Raw genomic sequence first — 18,358 nt, forward strand, 5'->3', positions numbered from 1 at the left:
ACTAGCACAGGTGTAGTTAATATTTGCTCCCTCCCTCCCTCCCTCCCTTCCCTGTGCTTGCACACTCCTCCTGTTGGAAAACCCTTGATGGGCCGGAGGAGCTCTGCTGGGGCCAAGCAAGGGTGCGTTCGATTTCCATGGAACCTTGAAATGGAAAATCAAACACCTGGAGCTTCTCTCAGGCTGCCAAGAGAGCTCAGCTCCAGCAAACAAGTGGTTTGCGGTTGTCCAGGGAGCAGGGGAGGGTTTGGGGGAAGCTTTGTCCGTCTGGGGAGCTGTAGATGAGCTGGATCTTCCTTGAGGTGCGTGGATGGAGAAATGGCGTGGAAAGAGCTCCTGCTGCAGAGCCTGGCTGGGAACCTCTGCTCCCTGCCCTTTCTGCTGCTCCTTCCAGAGCACTGGAACAAGTGCTGGAATTGGGGCGTGCAGCTGGGAATGGTGTCTCCTCCCCTGTCACCCTGTGCCCTTTCCTTTTCTTTCTGCCTCTCCAGCTCTTGCTCAATGAGCAGTGATTTTGCTCCTGGGAATGCCAGCACCAAGCCACAGGCTCTGCATGGACACAGGCTGTGTTTACATGTCTCCTTTCATGTTCCTGGGGCGCTGCCCTCCATCCCAAACCCATCCATTGGCAGGTGCTTGGCTGGCAGGGAGGGGCAGGGGAGGCACTCGGGGCTGTGCCCATGGAGCTCGTGGGGACGGAGGTTTTGGGGCGGAAAAGGTCTCAGGTGACACTTAACAAAGAATTCTTGGTTCTCTCGTAGCCCTCGCAGCCTTGTGCCAGGATATTTGTTTTTAGATGGGTTTGGGTGCCAGATCTGCTCTCCTTGCTCGGTTGATCCACTTTTCCTGTCCCCAATGATGCCCAGGCTGGTTTTCCCCCTGGCTGCCAGGTCCCTCTGCAGGGGCAGCCACGCTGCAGCACTCAGGGAGCAAAGCTCTGCATTGGTAAAAATTTAAACCAACTGGACAGCGGTAAAATCCTCCCTAAATCCAAATAGTTGGATTCACTGCTGCCTTCTGAGGAGGCTGTCAGGCCTGGGGGGGGTCAAACACCCGGAGAATTCTTGTCCAGACCAAGGAGAGGGAACTTCTTGCCCAGGAGTGGAAATAAATGAGCTTTTCTCTTCCTTTGTACCCAAAATCCTGAGCAAAACAGACCTGGTGGGCCTCGAGGGACTGAGGATCTGTTACAGCCTTAATTCCTGATAATGGTTTTCTCCTGGATCTGCTGATCTGGGGTCTGATTGCAGAGTCAAAGCCCAGATCTGTTATCCTCGAAACACCTGGTCCGTTGGCATGTTTTGGTGAAAGTTTTGCAAGCTGGTATTTCAAGACACCCTGGCCGGATTCCAGGGTGGTAATTACTTGCCACTTCCCTTCAGCCCTGTCTGTGGCTCCAGCTGGATAAAATGCTCCCTGTTCCCATCCTTCAAACCCTTCCTCAATGTCCCCATCCCTTGGGAGCAGCTCCATTTTGCTGTCAGCTCCTCCAGCACACCCATCGCTTTGGCTGAAAAGCCAAAAATGCTTTCCCAGCCTCCCAAGTGTGGATAATAACAGCAAAATCCTGCAGCTGACTAGGAGATCTAATCAAAGAGGGCTGGGAATGACAGGGAAAACTTCTGGAAAACACCACACAAAGCCTCTGCTCCCGAGGCTCTTCAGGAACCTTTTCTCACCAGGAGGAAGATTATGAAGGATGTTAAAATTAGGGTTCATTTGTGTCCTTTTTTTGTCTAGAGGCATTATTAGTTGTTTTGTAACTAGGTTGATAAGCCATAGTTGGAGGGTTGAGAGTCGGTTAGTGATTCATCGATTGTCTAGGGATGGCAGTAGGAGAGTTGGGAATGTTATTGAGATGAGGATTAGTGGGATTCCTAGGAGGGATGGGCTTGAAAACCGGTCAAAGAAGGTTAAGTTCCTGGTCAGGTTCAGGGGGTAGTGCTTGGGGGTTTGTTAGAGGGGGGATTTATTGATACGAATGACAGAAGTTTGGGTTGGATGATTAAAGAGAAAGTGAGTCATGAAGTGAGCATGATAAAAAATCAGGATCTGGGGTTTATTTGAGGCATATCATCAAGGAGGGGGGGAACCCCTCTTTCTTTAGCTTAAAAGACTAATGCTGGTTCATAGCTTCTTAATGATTAGGATGATATTAGAGAGGGTCAGCTTTCCAAGTTAGTGAGGGCATTCCTGCTGGGCTCCTCGGGTGCCAACCCTGGCATTTGGAAGGCTCCCTGTCCTCTCCGTGGCTCCGTGCCACTCGAGGAGCTGGTCTGAGCTGGAGGTGCTTTGATGTGTCAGGTTTAATGGGATTGGGCAAGGTGCAGCAGGCCTGGGGCGGGCGGCGCTGACAGACGGACACCCACGAGCCGGGGGCACACACGCCTCGCCCGCCCTGCAGGGACAGCGCGGGAGGCTTTGGGCAACAGGGGCGGGTTTGGCTGCCTCCTTCCTCCTCCTCCTCATCCTCCACATCCTCCTCATCCTCCTCTTCTTCCTCTTCATCCTCCTCCTCCTCACCCTCTTCCTCCTCCTCCTCCTCCTCCTCCTCCTCCTCCTCCTCCTCCTCCTCCTCATTCTCCTCCTCATCATCCTCCTCCTCATCTTCATCCTCCTCCTCCTCCTCGCTGTCACCAGCAGACAAACAACACAACCCAAACCTGCCCCAATCTCCCACTCAGGAGAGGGACCCTAAAGCAGGGAGGGGGTGGGAGGGAGGCAGCTGCTGCCTCATCCTCACCCAGGTCTGCCTCACCCAGGGAGGCTGTGTGTCACTGAGGCCACCCTGTGCCACCCCTGGCTGTCCCTGCTGTCACCCTGCTCATGGTCGGAGCCTGTGCGGGGCTGTTTTTAATTTGCTGTTATTAATTTGCTGTTGTTAATTTGCCCTTGCTAATTTGTTGTTGTTAGTTTGCTGTTGTTAGTTTGCTGCTGTTAGTTTGCTGTTGTTAGTTTGCTGATGTTTGTTTCCTGCTGTTAATTTGCATTTCCTTGCTTTTTCTGGTGAGTTCAGCTCCGTGCTGCACCTCGGGGCCTGGCAGGGGCTGCTCCAAATTCAGGTTGCAAACGCTGCTGAGCCAGGGTTTGGGGTTTCCTCCTCACCTGGCTCCGTACCTCAGCCAAGGACCTTAGAACTGGCCCAGTAATGGAGGCAGGGACAACAACAGAGACAGGATGTCCTCAACAGGAGACACCAATTCTGCTGGAACTGGGATCACAAAACCACAATTAATTGAGCTGGAAAAGACCTCTGAGACCTTCAAGTCCAACCCATGACCTAAAGTCATGAGCTGGGATGAGATGACCCAAAGACCTTGTTTGGGATGACATCAGAAGAGAAAGTCTGGTTCAGCTTTTCAAGAGAAAAAGTACTTCTTGCTGGCTCAGCTCCAGCATTTTGCAATGAGGCATTGATAAGGAAAAACTGAAATATCACAGAGCAGAAGCAGCAAACGTTGCCCTCGTGATGCTCAGTTTGAGGGCTGCAGGGAAGGCTTTGCTGCTGCTCTGGGATGCCCCTGTGCAGGTGTTTCAGGTGTGGATTTCAGGATCCCTCTTATCTGACCCCATCTGCTGTCCTCTCTTTGAAGCTGAGTGATGACACCGCTGGCCTGGGGCTCGCAGTGTTTCCACTTTCTCCTGCCCTGCAGCAACGAGGCTTTGGCTTCTCTCAGTGCTGGCTGCAGAGCCACAACTGTGACACTGAGCTTTGGGATGGTGACACTGAGTTTGAGCTGTGACACTGAGATTGAGGCTGTGACACTGAGATCTGGGGCTGTGACACTGAGCCTTGGGGCTGTGACACTGAGATTGAGGCTGTGACACAGAGCTCAGGGGCTGTGACACTGAGTTTGGGATGGCGACACTGAGCTCTGGGCTGTGACACTGATCTCTGGGCTGTGACACTGAGATCTGAGGCTGTGACACTGAGCTTTGGGCTGTGACACTGAGTTTGGGGCTGTGACACTGAGCTCTGGGGCTGTCTTCATGTCCTCTGCATCTGTGACACTGAGCTCTGGGCTGTTACACTGAGATTGGGGCTGTGACACTGAGATCTGGGGCTGTGACACTGAGCTTTGGGATGGTGACACTGAGCTCTGGGCTGTGACACTGAGCTTTTGGATGGTGACACAGCTCTGGGCTGTGACACTGAGCTCTGGGCTGTGACACTGAGCTTTTGGATGGTGACACTGAGCTCTGGGCTATGACACTGAGGTCTGGGCTGTGACACTGAGATCTGGGATGTGACACTGAGCTTTGGGTTTGTCCCCATGTCCACTGTGGCTGTGACACTGAGGTCTGGGCTGTGACACTGAGATAGGGGCTGTGACACTGAGTGCTGGGGCTGTGACACTGAGTTCTGGGGCTGTCCCCATGTCCCCTGTGCTGTCCCTGCTGCTGCAGCCCACCGTGGCTGCCAGGGGTGACAGGGACCTGCCAACCCTGGATACCACCTGGACGCTCGTTAATACTGAGTGGTGACAAAGCTTAATGACAGCTCTGCTCTGCTCTTTGCTCAGTAATTCCTGCTGGTCAGGGCTGCTCTGGGGCTGCTCTGCCCCCTCAGGAGTTCATTTGCACTGAAACCACCGTTAAATTGTCCCATGGGATAATAATCAGGGAAAGCAAAAGCCAGGTCAGAAAACCAAACCACACAGTGGGAAAGGTGGGATGAACCCTCCCGATTTTCAGCCCTTTTCAGCAAAGCCACCAGCACCAGGGACATCCCAAGGCTCCCCTTCTGGTCACTTGGAATTCTTCTGGGCTGTGTTGTGTCCTCAGGATTCAGAGTGGGGAGGCAGTGGTGTTTTCCCTCTGCAAAGATGTTTGCTGTGGAAATGTCTTCACCTGTGAAGCCCTTCCTTGGTTTACAAGGAGCACAGCCTGGAATAAACGGGAAGGATGTGGGGAGGGAGAAATCACCTTCCCCCTCCCCTTGGCACTGCCATCCTACCTGGGCTGGAGGAGCTGCACCAAGGCACAGGGGCCTGAAATCACAGCCAGGCTCTGAATGACCTGAAAAACACACCATAAATAAATCAATGACTTCTTGATATCATTGCAGGAATCTGGAAACTCCTAAAAACCTTCTGGGGGGTGTTGGGGAAGATGAAACAGGAAAGCCTTATCAATATGATTGCCTGGCAAGAGATTTTGAGAATATGGAAACTATAAGCAAGAGTGAAATGAAAGCAAGCTTTGAGATCCCTCAGTTACTGAACAACTGGAAAACAATGGTGTGGCTGGCTGAAGGTGATCCCCTTTTGATGGAACAACACCCTCTGCTTGCAGGCACGTCCAAGGGTCAGAGCAGACCCCACAGCTTGGCAGAAGGGGCCCAAAGAGGAGTTTTTAGGGTTTAAAATGTAACACAGTGTGGTAATGTAGAGATTCTTATAGGCTGTATGGAAATGCTGTAGGATTTGTATATTGTACTAGATTGGTTAGTGAGAATCAGAATATTCAACACAGAAGATGATTTATGGTATTGTAACGAGAACTTTGCTCTCTTAGCTCTTATCTCTTGCCTCTTAGCTCTTACTTTTCTATGCTCTTACCCCTTTTACTCTCTTATGCTTTTGCTCTCTTGCCTCTCTTACGCTCTTTCCCTCTCACTCTCTCTCCCCCTCTCTTCTCTCGGGCCTGCTCTGAGCTGTGCCTGGCAGCTCCCAGCAGAGCCCTGCACCCAGGCCCTTTGCAATAAACCCCAAATTCCACAACCTGGCTCCAGAGATCTCTGGTCTCTGTCTGTCCTGACCAGGGGGGTGAGAGCTGGACAGGACCCAGAGCCCCCTGAGCCTGGGCTGAACCCCTCAGAGGGGGTTTCTGCCCCCATGCCCAGGTGAGACCCCACCTGCAGAGCTGCTCCAATCCTGGCCCAGCCCAGGGAGGAGCTGGAGCTGCCGCAGAGAGCCCAGAGGAGGCTCCAGGATGAGCAGAGGGATGGAGCAGCTCTGCTGGGAGGAAAGGTTAGGAGAATTTGAATTGTCCAGCCTGGAGAAGAGAAAGCTCTGGGGTGGCCTCATTGTTGCCTTTCACTGCTTGAAATAGCAGGAAAGATGAAAGGAGAAAATTTCCAAGGATCTGGAGTGCCTGGACACAGGGAATGTCTTCCCACTGCAGAGGGCAGGGATGGATGGAACATTGGGCAGGAATTCCTCCCTATGAGAGTGGTGAAGGCCTGGGATGGATTTCCCAGAGCAGCTGTGGCTGCCCTGGATCCATGGACGTGCCCAAGGCCAGGTTGGACCGGGCTTGGAGCATCCTGGGACAGTGGGAGGTGTCCCTGCCATGGCAGGGGTGAGACAGGATGAGCTTTAAGCTCCCTTCCCACTCAAACCCTCCTATGGCTCTATGAAAAGCCAAGATTTTCACACAATCCCCTGGCTCCAAATGCCCAGGGTTTCACAGCAGAACATTTGGGACAGCTGGGGAATGGGAAAATCCATTTTCCCTCCATTCTGCCTCTGAAACTCAGAGCAAATGCACCAAGGAACTTCTCAGCTTTAAAAATCTTCACTGGGGAGTTAAAGAGACCCATGCTGGGAAATTCCCTTGTGCCATCAGATCTGAAGCTGAAGGTTCTTGCACTGAGGGTTGTCTGGAAATGTGAGATTTTCCTTTGGATTCCTGGGAAGTTTGGATAAAACTTGAAGCAGAAACTCCATTCTCTCCAGCAGAACCTTTGGAATAGAAGAGTTTGGGGATGTTTGGCTGGAGCACCAGCACACTCTGGGATGGTCTGTGGTCACTGTGGTCATTTTCTACACCTGGCCCTGCCTCCTCCTCTTGCCCTCCTGGCTCCTCAAGGAAAACACCTCGGAAATATTTCTCCATCTACAAACAGATCCATAAAAATGATTATGTAAAATAATGAGGTACCTGATCCCAGGCAGGTCATGGCATTGCAGGGCAGGGACTGCTGGAGGCTCACACTGCCTCTGGGATTGGGACTGGGAAGGTTTGGAAAGGTCAGGCCAAGAAATCCCAAGCAGAGAACTCAGCTCTGTCCCCTCCTTGGGCTGGTCTCTGTCCTCCCTGGTGTGACAGGGGCTCAAGGGGTTTGTCCTGTGCTGGGATATCCAAGGTACAGCTGAGTACATTCTCCAGGCCATGATTTTACTTCCATGTTGTCCCAGTGGTTTTCCCATTTCCCCACACGATGCAGAGACCCCTCAGGCACTGGGATCAAGGTCGGTGCTCCCAGGTTCTCCCAGATTCCCTGAGCTGGGATTTGGATGCTCCCAGGTCCCTACAACAGGTAAAGGATCATGGGTGGGTGTGCAATGCTCCATCCCAGAGCTGGAATGGGCAAGGGAGGGAATTCCTTGGGATTAACTTCAAATTGTGGCAGAAGTTGTGAGGAGCGGAGACCAGGACACAGCCCCAGGGCTCTGCTGAGACCCCTCAAATCCTGGGGTCCCCTTGGAGAGACCCCGAGGGGCTGGAGATTTTCCAGGGCTGGGAGTGGAGCTGGGGAAGGGATGGACCACCAGGGAAAGGTCTGGAGAGCTCCTGAGGGACCTGGGCAGGGCTGAGCCTGGAGAAAAGGAGGCTCAGGGGGGACCTGGTGGCTCTGCACAACTCCTGACAGGAGGGGACAGCCAGGGGAAGTGGCCTCAGGGTGTGCCAGGGGAGGTTTTGCCGCATATTGCGGAAATTCCTCAATGGAAAGGGTTTTCCAGACCAGGGCAGGGGTGGGGTCCCATCCCTGGGGGATTTCAAAGCTGTGGCACTTGGGGACATGGTCAGGGGTGGGGAAACGCTTGGGCTGGGTGGTCCTCGAGGCATTTTCCAACCTGGACAATTCCACGGTTCCAGGAGCATGGCAGCCAAGCAGCAAGGACAAGGAGAGGACGAGGGTGTGTGGAAAATGCTCTGGAGGTTCTGCAGCTCTGCAGAAGGGTCAGCCCAAAGCTGAGGCACCCCAGGGTGGGAGAAGGGGAACACCTCATGATGTTGGGAGTGGAAGGACATGGGAATGCCTCAAATCCTGGCTCTGACATCCAAGTGTGGCCAGTGCAGGGAGGGTTGGGGTCTGGCCATGGCAGCTCCAGGTTCCTGGTCCTGCTCGCCAGTTCCAGCTCCCCCGGTGCAATCTGAAATGTTTGAGTGCTTTCCTGACAGGGCAAGTTTGGGAAGTTACCCAGCTCCACAGGGAAGGTGAATTTGTGTTCCCAGGAAGACTGGGGCTCCTTCAGCACCCTGGCTGAAGGGTCTGGGATCTGAGAGGTGACTTTATATCTGTTATTTACCATAAATGTGTCAGTGTTTTCCATAAATGTGTCAGTATTTCATCCCTGTGTTTGAATTCAGGAGCTAAAAAGTAATTTAAAGCACTTTGTTGGAAAGAGGAGAGCCATTATCAGACATTAAACCTCAGGTTCAGGCCCTGTGAGACTTAAACATTGTCAGGGTAAATAATAAATGAAATGCTTCGATCTGGAGAAGAGACATTGAATGCACCAACATTAATTTAAATAAATAACTGAATTCATCTGTGGCTTTTTCCACAGCAGAGCATGCCCAGGGTGACTTCTGGAAAAGTCTGCTGGGATTTTCCTGCACACATACATGGATTAATTTTCCTTTAAAAAGCATCAAAAAACCCAAATGGCTTTTAAAAGTGAGCATTTGATAACAGAAATACAATTTGACACTGGGATTGATTTAAAACATGATTTTATTTCCACTGCTGAGAACAGAGGGAATTTTTGAGAAGCCTCTTCTGAGCTAAAATTCAAATTCACCATCAAGGAGCAAAGGGAAGCAGAGCCCCTGCTTTGGGTGGATCAAACCAGGGCTGGAAGTGCTGCCTTGGCAAAGCCCTCCGGGGGTGTTTGCATGGATTGGCTGTGGGTAAACACCAGGTCTGGGCCGGATCAAAGCTGGGCTCCCTCCTCACCCCTGCAGCAGCAGCCACTCCAACATCTGAGGAAGAGCAAGGGAGGAAGGCAAGGATGGATTGGATGGGAGGAGGGGATGGTGCCAATAGAGCAGAGTGAAGAGCATCCTGTGCTGGGAGTGTCCTGTCTGAACAGGGAGAGGGAAACGATCCAGAATGATCCATAAATCACCTTATGATTGGAATTGGGCCCAGTCTCATTGAATATTCCCATCACAGCCTTTCCAGAGAAATCCTGGTGGGGCTGACACTGCTGGGGCAATGCTGGAGACACTGCTGGGATCCACTCTGGGAAGGGAGAACGTGGGGCAGAGCAAAGGAAATGGGGTTAAATCAATGGCTGAAATGGGCTTAAATCAATGGCTGAAATGGGCTTAAATCAATGGCTGAAACAGCAAAGTTCACCCAAAAACCAACCCAAATTCCTTGGCTGGGCTGAGGACCATGAGCAGGTCCTGAGAGGGCAGAGGGGAAGGGGTGGGAGGGATTTGGAGGGTCTGGAGTGATGCAGCCAAGAGAAAGGGATGTGAGAAGGAGGTGATGGAGATGAGAGGGAATTCCTCCCTGTGAGGGTGGGGAGGCCCTGGAATGGAATTCCTGGAGCAGCTGTGGCTGCCCCATCCCTGGAAATGCCCAAGGCCAGGTTGGAGAGGGCTTGGAGCAGCCTGGGAGAGTGGGAGGTGTCCCTGCCCACGGCAGGGGTGGGACTGGGTGGGGTTTGAGGTCCCTTCCCATCCAGCCCATTCCATGATTCTGATTCTTCACACCTGGAACACGCTGGGTGTGAAATCTTCCCTTGGTGTGTTCCAGGTGATCCAAGGTGAACAGGACCAGAGGAAAGAAGGGAAAACCAGGGAGAGAGAGGAAGGACAACCCTGGCCCAGCAATGAGGTGGGTCTGAGTTTGGACTGTAACCTGGGTTGGCTCTTTCACAGGAGGGAGAATTTGCAAGTGCTCCCCAGTGGGGCCTGCAGGGACTCATGGCCATGCTCCCAGTCCCATCTTCCCAGGAAAGCTCCTGTGGGAGCACCTCTGTGTCCTGTGTCGGGTGGGAAATGGCACTTGGGTCCCTTTCACAGCAGAGCCTGTCGTGTGTGGCATTCATGGCTCAGAGTGAGCGCTCCTGCTCCTGCTCCTGCTCCTGCCCCTGTGTGTGGGCCCAGAGCCGAGCAGGGGCCCGGGACAGGAGCAGAGTGCAGCAGCAATGAGGCATTGGGTGGAACCTCCACACCCAGGGTAATGAACAGTCCTCAGGCTCCTCAGAGCTCTCTGGGAGGCAACAGCCCCAGCCAAGCTCCGTGTCCTGTGAGGGGCACGAGGGACAGGGCATCCTGGGGACATCCCTTGTTCCTGTGGGGTTGGGATTGACTGGCTCTCCCCCAGATCAGAAACCCCCCGGGCATGGGGAGAGCTGGGACAGGAGGTGGTGGGACCAGCACAGCATCTCCTGGGAGAGGAGTCAGCTTCAGTGCCCCAGGAGAAATGAAAGGAGAGAGGGGACAGGGGAGATGCTCCTCTGGATGAGCACTAAAACCACGCCAGAGGGTTCCAGCTCCTCTCTCGGCCCAGGGAGGGTTTGGCTACACCTTCTCAGACATGCCCCTGGGCAGGCTCTGAGGCGAGTGCAGCTCCACGGACTGGCGCCGCCGGGCCTCGCGCTCGGCCCAGTCCTGCTCGGGCTCGCAGCCCTTGAGGATGGCCAGGCGCTCCGAGAGGGTTTTGGCCTGTGGGAACAGCACGAAGTTGTAGAGGATGGAGGCTGCTGCAGCCCCAATCAGGGGGCCTACCCAGAACACCTGGAGAGGAGAGGAGAGAAAATGGGGTGAGCAAAACCCAGCCTGGCTTTGGAGGGTGGGGAGGAGCTGGGATCTCTGAGGGGCATGCCAGGGGCTTGGGTTCCCTCCTGGGGACAAAACACAGAGTCAGCTCTGCTTTGGGCATCACTGGGGATCTGAGCTCCCCTCCAGTGCTGGGATATTCCCAACCATCCTCTTCCACCATTCCCCCTCTGCCCAGACTCTGCATTAATGACAGGCCCATTGTGAACGTGCTGAGGGATGTGGCATCATCTGGAGCATTTTCCTGCCCACTCATGGATTGCTGTGGGAGGAGGAGCAGGAGAAGGAGGAGGCACCTGCCTGGGCCAGACACCTTGGTGACATCAGGAGCCACCACAGCTCTGCCTCCAGCCAGGCTCTTTGTAGACGAAAACAATAAAATCATGGAATCTCCTAAGTTGGAAAGGACCCACAAGGATCCCAAAAATGCTCCCTGGCCCTGCTCAGGACAAGCACCACCAATCCCATCCCAGGCCTGAGAGCATTGCTGAAATGCTCCTGGAGCTCCAGCAGACTCAGAGCTACGGGCATTCCCTGGGGAGCCAGGGAGTGTTCCCAAAGGTGCACCTAGATCCAGGAACCAGGAAAGCTCCCCAGGACTGGCAACAGCTCCACTCTCCATCGGTTTTGTTCCCCGTGCCAAGTCATGTCAACAGACCTCACACCCTGATCCTGTTGCAACGCTCCCAGTTTGAAGTTTGGAAAAGCTAATTAAGCACCCAGCAGCCGCACCTCCTTTTCCTAATCTCTCCATCTCTCCTCCAGCTGGGAGCTGGCATGGAAATGCCTGGGATTTGCCTGGCTTGGTGAGTTTCGAGGAATACTGGCAGTGTGGGGGCCTGATCCACCCCAACCCAGCCCCAGAGTTCTCACCCAGTGGTCGCTGAAGTCTCCCACGATGACGGCGGGGGCGAAGGACCTGGCAGGGTTCATGGAGCAGCCGGTGTAACGGATCTGCCGGGAACACCACGGCTGCTGTCAGCATCAAACCCTTCCACCTCACTTTAAAAACGCTGGGGTGTCATTAGGGTGACAGCTGAGCTGCTGCTGCACCCTTCAGTGTTCCTATTCCAGGAAAAGGCATCCCGGGAGCTGCCAGCACCTGAGTCAGCACTGTGAGGTGGCTGAGCTCACAGTGTCCCAGGGTTGCTGTGCTGCAGCCCCGGGAGCTGCGGGGGTGAGCTCCCAGTCCTGCAGAAAATTCCCTCTCATGCCCCTGAGGACGGGAGGAACAGTCCCATGGACACAGGGGCTCGTGGGGCACTGAGGATGGAAGGTGTGATGTTGGGGAAGATGAAACAGGAAAGCCTTATCAATATGATTGTCTGGAAAAAGATTTTGAGAATATAGAAACTATAAGCGAGATTAAAATGAAAGCAAGCTTTGAGATCCCTCAGTTACTGAACAACAGGAAAACAATGGTGTGGCTGGCTGAAGGTGATCCCCTTTTGATGGAACAACACCCTCTGCTTGCAGACAGTCCAAGGCTCAGAGCAGACCCTGCCAGCTTGGCAGAAGGACACAAAGAGTAGCTTTTAGGGTTTAAAATGTAACACAGTGTGGTAATGTAATGATTCTTATAGGCTGTATGTAAATGCTATAGGATTTGTGTATTGTACTAGATTGGTTAGTGAGAATCAGAATATTCAACACAGAAGAAGATTTATTGTATTGTAATGAGAACCTCACTTTCTTAGTTCTTACCCCCTCTTAGCTCTTGTCTCTTACCCTGTTTATTCTCTTACCCTTTTTACTCTCTTCTGCTTTTACTCTCTCATCCTCTCATCCTCTCTACCCCTCTCTTCTCTCAGTCCTGCTCTGAGCTGTGCCTGGCAGCTCTAAGCAGGGCCCTGCACCCAGGCCCTTTGCAATAAACCCCAAATCCCAGCAGGGCCCTGCACTTGGCCCTTTGCAATAAACCCCAAATTCCACATCTGGCTTCAGAGATCTCTCGTCTCCGTCCATCCTGACCGTCCTACCCTGCAACGCTCCTACAGCATGGTGTGACCCACAGTGTTCTCCTGTGTGCACTGGGTGTGGGGGCTGCTTTGGGCCATCACCCAGGTGGGATTTCCCTGAGCGTCCATCCCAAACACTTCCCAGGCTCATCCTAGAGAGCCCCAGCAGCCAACACATTCACTCCAGGAGAGATCCCACATATCCCTGGAACTCCCAATGGGACTCAAGGGCAGGCAGAGTCCAAGGGAAGTGTCTGTGGCCAGCCGGATCCCTCCTCTGGCTTCAGCCCCAAAACCAGGGGACATTTTTGGCACCAATATGAAAAAACCAAAAATTTCCCAGCTGGAAGAAGTGGCTCAATTGGAAATAGTTGATGGACCTCAGGAAATTTCAGCCCTAAAACTAAAGGAGGAAGATGAGTCCTGCCTTCATCCCTGCTCCTGGCAGGAGCCTTGGAGCAGCAGAGTCCAGCAGGTTCTGGGCTTGGAGTTTTTCATGCCAAATAAAGGCTGACCTCAGGCCACAGCTCTCCCATGGCTCTGGTGGGATTTTTCCCTCTCTCTGCTGTAAAACCACAGGTTACATATCCTCCATCAAGCCAGGAGATGCAGCCAAACGAACTTGGGGCATAAACAAAAAAAGAACCCCCAAAGTGCCAGGTTTTGGCACATCCACTCACCCCGAGGAGGTGCCCCACGGCCACAGAGAGGCCGATGGAGAGGGCAGGGGAGCCCAGGTTGTCCTCACGCCGCTCGTCCGTGGAAGCAAAGACGCACAGGACCAGCTGGAAGGTGAGGAACAGCTCCACTGTCACCGCCTGCCCCGTCGTGGTCTCATTGTGCAGCTGGAACGGGAGGAAAAACATGTTCCAAATCCAGGTTCTGTGAGTGGATGGGAAATATGGAGGAGGAATCCAAAATCAGGGGGAGACAAAGGAGACAGGGGAGATTTTTGGCACCAATAAGAAAAAACTTCCCAGGTAGAAGAAGTGGCTCAATGGGAAATGCTTGATTGACCTCTCAGGAAGTTTTATTGGCAATTTTTTGGTATTTCTTAATTTTTTTTCTTTTCCCTCTTCCTGAAATGCTTTTTGGAAAAGTTTACAAGTTGTATTTTGAAGACATTGAAAAGAAATATTTTGGCATTAAAAAAGAAAAAAAAATCCCTTTCCACACTTTTATGACTCAGAGAATATGTCAGGTCTGATCTGGAGCTGATCCTCCAACTCAGTCCCTTCTTTCCTTGTCCCCTCCCAAATCTAACCCCATTGCTTGGTGATCCCAGGAAGGTCCTAACTGCCCTCCTGCATGAGCACCAGAGTCAGATCTTCCTCATTGTCCTCCCTAATATTCCCCTCCCTTTTCACAGGGGTGATCTGTGCAGGCAGCCACACCATGAACAGCTCACAGGGGAAAAAAGCCTTCTCAAAATCCCAAAATCCCCAGTTCCCACTTTAAGCTGTGAACCAACAAAGCTGAGCAGTCTGAGTGTCCCTTAAACCTCCCGATTTTATTACCCTCAGTCATTACCAGCCTCAATCTCCTCATTCAGACCAAACCACAATGCCTCTTTTTAACCCTCTTAATCACTCTGGCAGTGCTGCTGAGTCCTGGCAGTGCCTCCCTGCTGTGGGAAAGGTAATTTCCATGTGCTGCTCCCAAGCCAGCTCCCTGCTCCTCCCTCGCTCCCTTGGGATTGGGTGATGCTGATCCTGTGCCCCCCTGGGATGGGACAGGGAATCCCTGGATTTCAATTCCTTTCCCCCCTCCTGTGGGGAAGGGGGTGTTGGAGGCCAGGATACCACTGGAGAACCCCCCATGGGAATCCTGAGCTTCCCTGGCTTTATTTTTTCCCTGAGATCCTTGTGAAGCTTTAGGGAATCTGTGCGTTGGGTTTTGGGATGAATCAGGTGGATCTGGTGTGCCCATCCCATCACAGTGGGAGGCAGCAAGCTGAATCTAATGAAAATCTGGGATTTAGACCCAAATCTCTCCTGTCCCCCCCACTTCAGCAACCTGGGAATGGTGGCTTGGCCAAAGCAGAGCCAGGGGTGATTTACTGGCTCTTTTCCAGATCAGAAACCCCAATCCAGGGAATCTCTGGGTTTAGAGCCAAATCTCTCCCGTCCCCACCACTTCAGCAGCCTGGGGATTGTGGCTTGGCCAAGGCAAAGCCAGGGGGGATTTACTGGCTCTCCCCCCGATCAGAAACCCCCCAGGCATGGGGAGAGCTGGGGACAGGAGGTGGTGGGACCAGCCCAGCATCTCCTGGGAGAGAGGGACAGGTGAGATGCTCCTCTGGACCAGCACTAAAACCATGCCAGAGGAATCTAAATCCAGGGAATCTCTGGGTTTAGACCCAAATCTCTCCTGTCCCCACCACTTCAGCAGCCTGGGAATTGTGGCTTGGCCAAAGCAGAGCCGGGAAAAGGCTGCCTGTACCCACACCTGAGGGGAAATTGGGATGAGCCTGGGACAAGAGGGATGCAGAGGTGGGATTTTGGATGTGTCCTTCCTTAAACCCCTGGGAACCCCCAAATCCAAGTGCCCTGACTACAATCCTGGGAAAAACGAGATGGTTGTGACTCCAAGGGATGTGTCTGTGGCCAGCTGGATCCCTCCTCTGGCTTCAGCCCCAAAACCAGGGGGCATTTTTGGCACCAGTATGAAAATTTCCCAGCTGGAAGAAGTGGCTCAATGGGAAATAGTTGATGGACCTCATGAAATTTCAGCCCTAAAACCAGAGGAGGAAGATGAGTCCTGCCTTCATCCCTGCTCCTGGCAGGAGCCTTGGAGCAGCAGGGTCCAGCAGGTGCTGGGCTGTGGCATTCAGAGGCTTCCTACTGGGAATTCCGGGAATTTTGGGAATTCTGGCACCCCTGGCAGGAGGTTTTGGGGAGCTGAGGTGGGGTTTTAGGGATTTTTGGGTGGATTTGGGATGGAATTCCCCCGATTTTGGGCCTCTCCTGGTTCTCTGAGGAAAATTCCAGTGAGAATCTTGGGGAATTCTGGCATCCCTATCTGGAGGTTTTGAGGAACTGAGGAAGTTTTTAGGGATTTTTGGGTGGATTTGGGATGGAATTTCCCTGATTCTGGGGCCTCTGCTGATTCTCTGAGGAAAATCCCAACAGAAATCTTGGGGAATCCCAGGAATTCTGGGATCCCTAGCTGGAGGTTTTAGGGCAGCTGAGGGGGTTTTAGGGATTCTGGGCTGGATTTGGGATGAAATTCTCATGGAATTCCCCTGATTTTGGGCCTCTCCTGGGTCTCCGAGGAAAATCCCAGTGAGAATCTTGGAGAATTCTGGGATCCCCATCTGGAGTTTTTGAGGAGCTGAGGGGATTTTTAGGGACTTTTGGGTGGATTTGGGATGGAATTCCCCAAATTTTGGTCCTCTCTGAGGAAAGTCTCAGTGGGAATCTTGGGGAATCCTAGTGGGAATCTTGGGGAAATTTTTGAGGAAAATCCCAGTGGGAATTCTGGGATCCCCATCTGGAGGTTTTGGGGCAGCTGAAGGGGTTTTTAGTGATTTTTGGGTGGCTTTGAGATGGAATTTCCTCAATTTTGGGCCTCTCCTGGTTCTCTGAGTAAAATCCCAGTGGGAATCTTGGGGAATTCTGGGATCCCCATCTGGAGTTTTTGAGGAGCTGAGGCAGATTTAAGGAATTTTTGGGTGGATTTGGGATAGAATTCCCCCAATTTTAGGCTGCTCCCAGTCCTCTAAGGAAAATCCTAGTGGGAATTCTGGGATCTCCAGCTGGAGGTTTTGGGGCAGCTGATGGGGTTTTTAGGGATTTTTTTGGGTGGATTTGGAATGAAATTCCCATGGAATTCTCCTGATTTTGGGCCTCTCCTGGTTCTCTGAGTAAAATCCCAGTGGGAATTTTTGGGAATTCTGGGACCCCTGCCAGGATGCTTTGGTGAGCTGAGGGAGTTTTTGGGGATTTTTTGGGTGGATTTGAGATGGAATTTCCCTGATTTTCGGCCTCTCCTAGTTCTCTGAGGAAAATCCCAATGGGAATCTTGGGGAATTCTGGGATCCCCATCTGGAGTTTTTGAGGAGCTGAGGCAGTTTTTAGGGATTTTTGGGTGGATTTGGGATAGAATTCCCCCAATTTTAGGCTGCTCCCAGTCCTCTAAGGAAAATCCTAGTGGGAATTCTGGGATCTCCAGCTGGAGGTTTTGGGGCAGCTGATGGGGTTTTTAGGGATTTTTTTGGGTGGATTTGGAATGAAATTCCCATGGAATTCTCCTGATTTTGGGCCTCTCCTGGTTCTCTGAGTAAAATCCCAGTGGGAATTTTTGGGAATTCTGGGACCCCTGCCAGGATGCTTTGGTGAGCTGAGGGAGTTTTTGGGGATTTTTTGGGTGGATTTGAGATGGAATTTCCCTGATTTTCGGCCTCTCCTAGTTCTCTGAGGAAAATCCCAATGGGAATCTTGGGGAATTCTGGGATCCCCATCTGGAGTTTTTGAGGAGCTGAGGCAGTTTTTAGGGATTTTTGGGTGGATTTGGGATAGAATTCCCCCAATTTTAGGTCGCTCCCAGTCCTCTAAGGAAAATCCTAGTGAGAATTCTGGGATCTCCAGCTGGAGGTTTTGGGGCAGCTGATGGGGTTTTTAGGGATTTTTTTGGGTGGATTTGGAATGAAATTCCCATGGAATTCCCCTGATTTTGAGCCTTTCCTGGTTCTCTGAGGTAAATCCCAGTGGGAATTTTTGGGAGCTTTTGGGCCTCTTCTGGTTCTCTGAGTAAAATCCCAGTGGGAATTCTGGGATTCCCATCTAGAGGTTTTGGGGCAGCTGAGGGGATTTTTGGGTGGATTTGGGATGGAATTTCCCCAATTTTGGGTCTCTCCTGGTTCTCTGAGGAAAATCCCAGTGGGAATTCTGGGATCTCCATCTGAAGAGGTTTTGGGCCAGCTGAGGGCGTTTTTGGGGCCTGCCACCCCGCAGCTCCCAAGTCCCTGCCCGCTGTCCCGGGCCTGCCTCGCCCTCCCTGTGCCCCATCCTCACCTTGTTGAGGGCCAGGCCCTGGCGGGCGCTGGCCGGGGTCACCTCGTGCAGGATGGCGGCGCCCACGACGCCCCCCAGCAGCTGGGCCGCCACGTAGAAGACGGCGCGGAGCAGGGAGAGCTGCGAGCCCAGCAGGCAGCCCAGCGTCACGGCCGGGTTGATGTGGGCGCCGCTGACGTGGCCCAGGGCCTGCACCAGCGTGCCGATGGCCAGCCCGAAGGCCAGCGCGATCTGCAGCGTGCTCGGCGCCGGCGCCGAGGGCCAGTTCAGCGCCGAGCCCAGGCCGAAGAGCACGAAGACCAGAGTGGCCAGGAATTCCGCCAGGACGGCCCTGCTGAAGGCGATGGAGCGCAGTTCCCACATCATTGTGGCTCCCAGAAATGATCCTGCCCGCAGTGCCCTCGGTGCCCACCTCCTGCCGTGTCCCTGAGCGTGACTTGGGCCACCATTTATATACCTGGAAGAGGGGGGGCTGCAGGATCAGCTGCTGAAGGGGATGGGATCACGGTCCTGGGAAATCTGATGCTTTTTTTCCTGCTGTGTTCCAGCTGAGGGAACATCAGATCCTGCCTCTTCTATTAGAGCTGGGGAATGCAGAGCTCGCCACCCTGGGGAGGTCATAGATCAGCCTCCAGCAGT

At 53.0% G+C, this 18,358-nt stretch overlaps 1 protein-coding gene across 2 annotated transcripts; it reads right to left on the minus strand.

Moving 5' to 3' along the window:
* Window positions 1-8,668: 8,668 nt before the first annotated feature.
* Window positions 8,669-18,125, minus strand: AQP2 (aquaporin 2). Of its 2 annotated transcripts, XR_009420302.1 has the most exons (5): window positions 17,720-18,125; window positions 13,385-13,549; window positions 11,620-11,700; window positions 9,081-10,704; window positions 8,669-8,934 (listed from the first exon to the last, which is right to left on the minus strand). XR_009420302.1 is itself a non-coding variant. In XM_059491360.1 (4 exons), the coding sequence occupies exons 1-4, from the start codon at window positions 18,083-18,085 to the stop codon at window positions 10,489-10,491; spliced, it is 828 nt and encodes a 275-aa protein (XP_059347343.1). In that variant the 5' UTR covers window positions 18,086-18,125; the 3' UTR covers window positions 8,669-10,488. The 2 variants fall into 2 exon arrangements, 1 of the variants encoding a protein (XP_059347343.1); XM_059491360.1 differs by having other exon boundaries at window positions 8,669-10,704.
* Between the last annotated feature and the right edge of the window lie 233 nt (window positions 18,126-18,358).

The sequence above is a fragment of the Ammospiza nelsoni genome, chromosome 32, assembly GCF_027579445.1.
Source record: "Ammospiza nelsoni isolate bAmmNel1 chromosome 32, bAmmNel1.pri, whole genome shotgun sequence".
NCBI lineage: Eukaryota > Metazoa > Chordata > Aves > Passeriformes > Passerellidae > Ammospiza > Ammospiza nelsoni.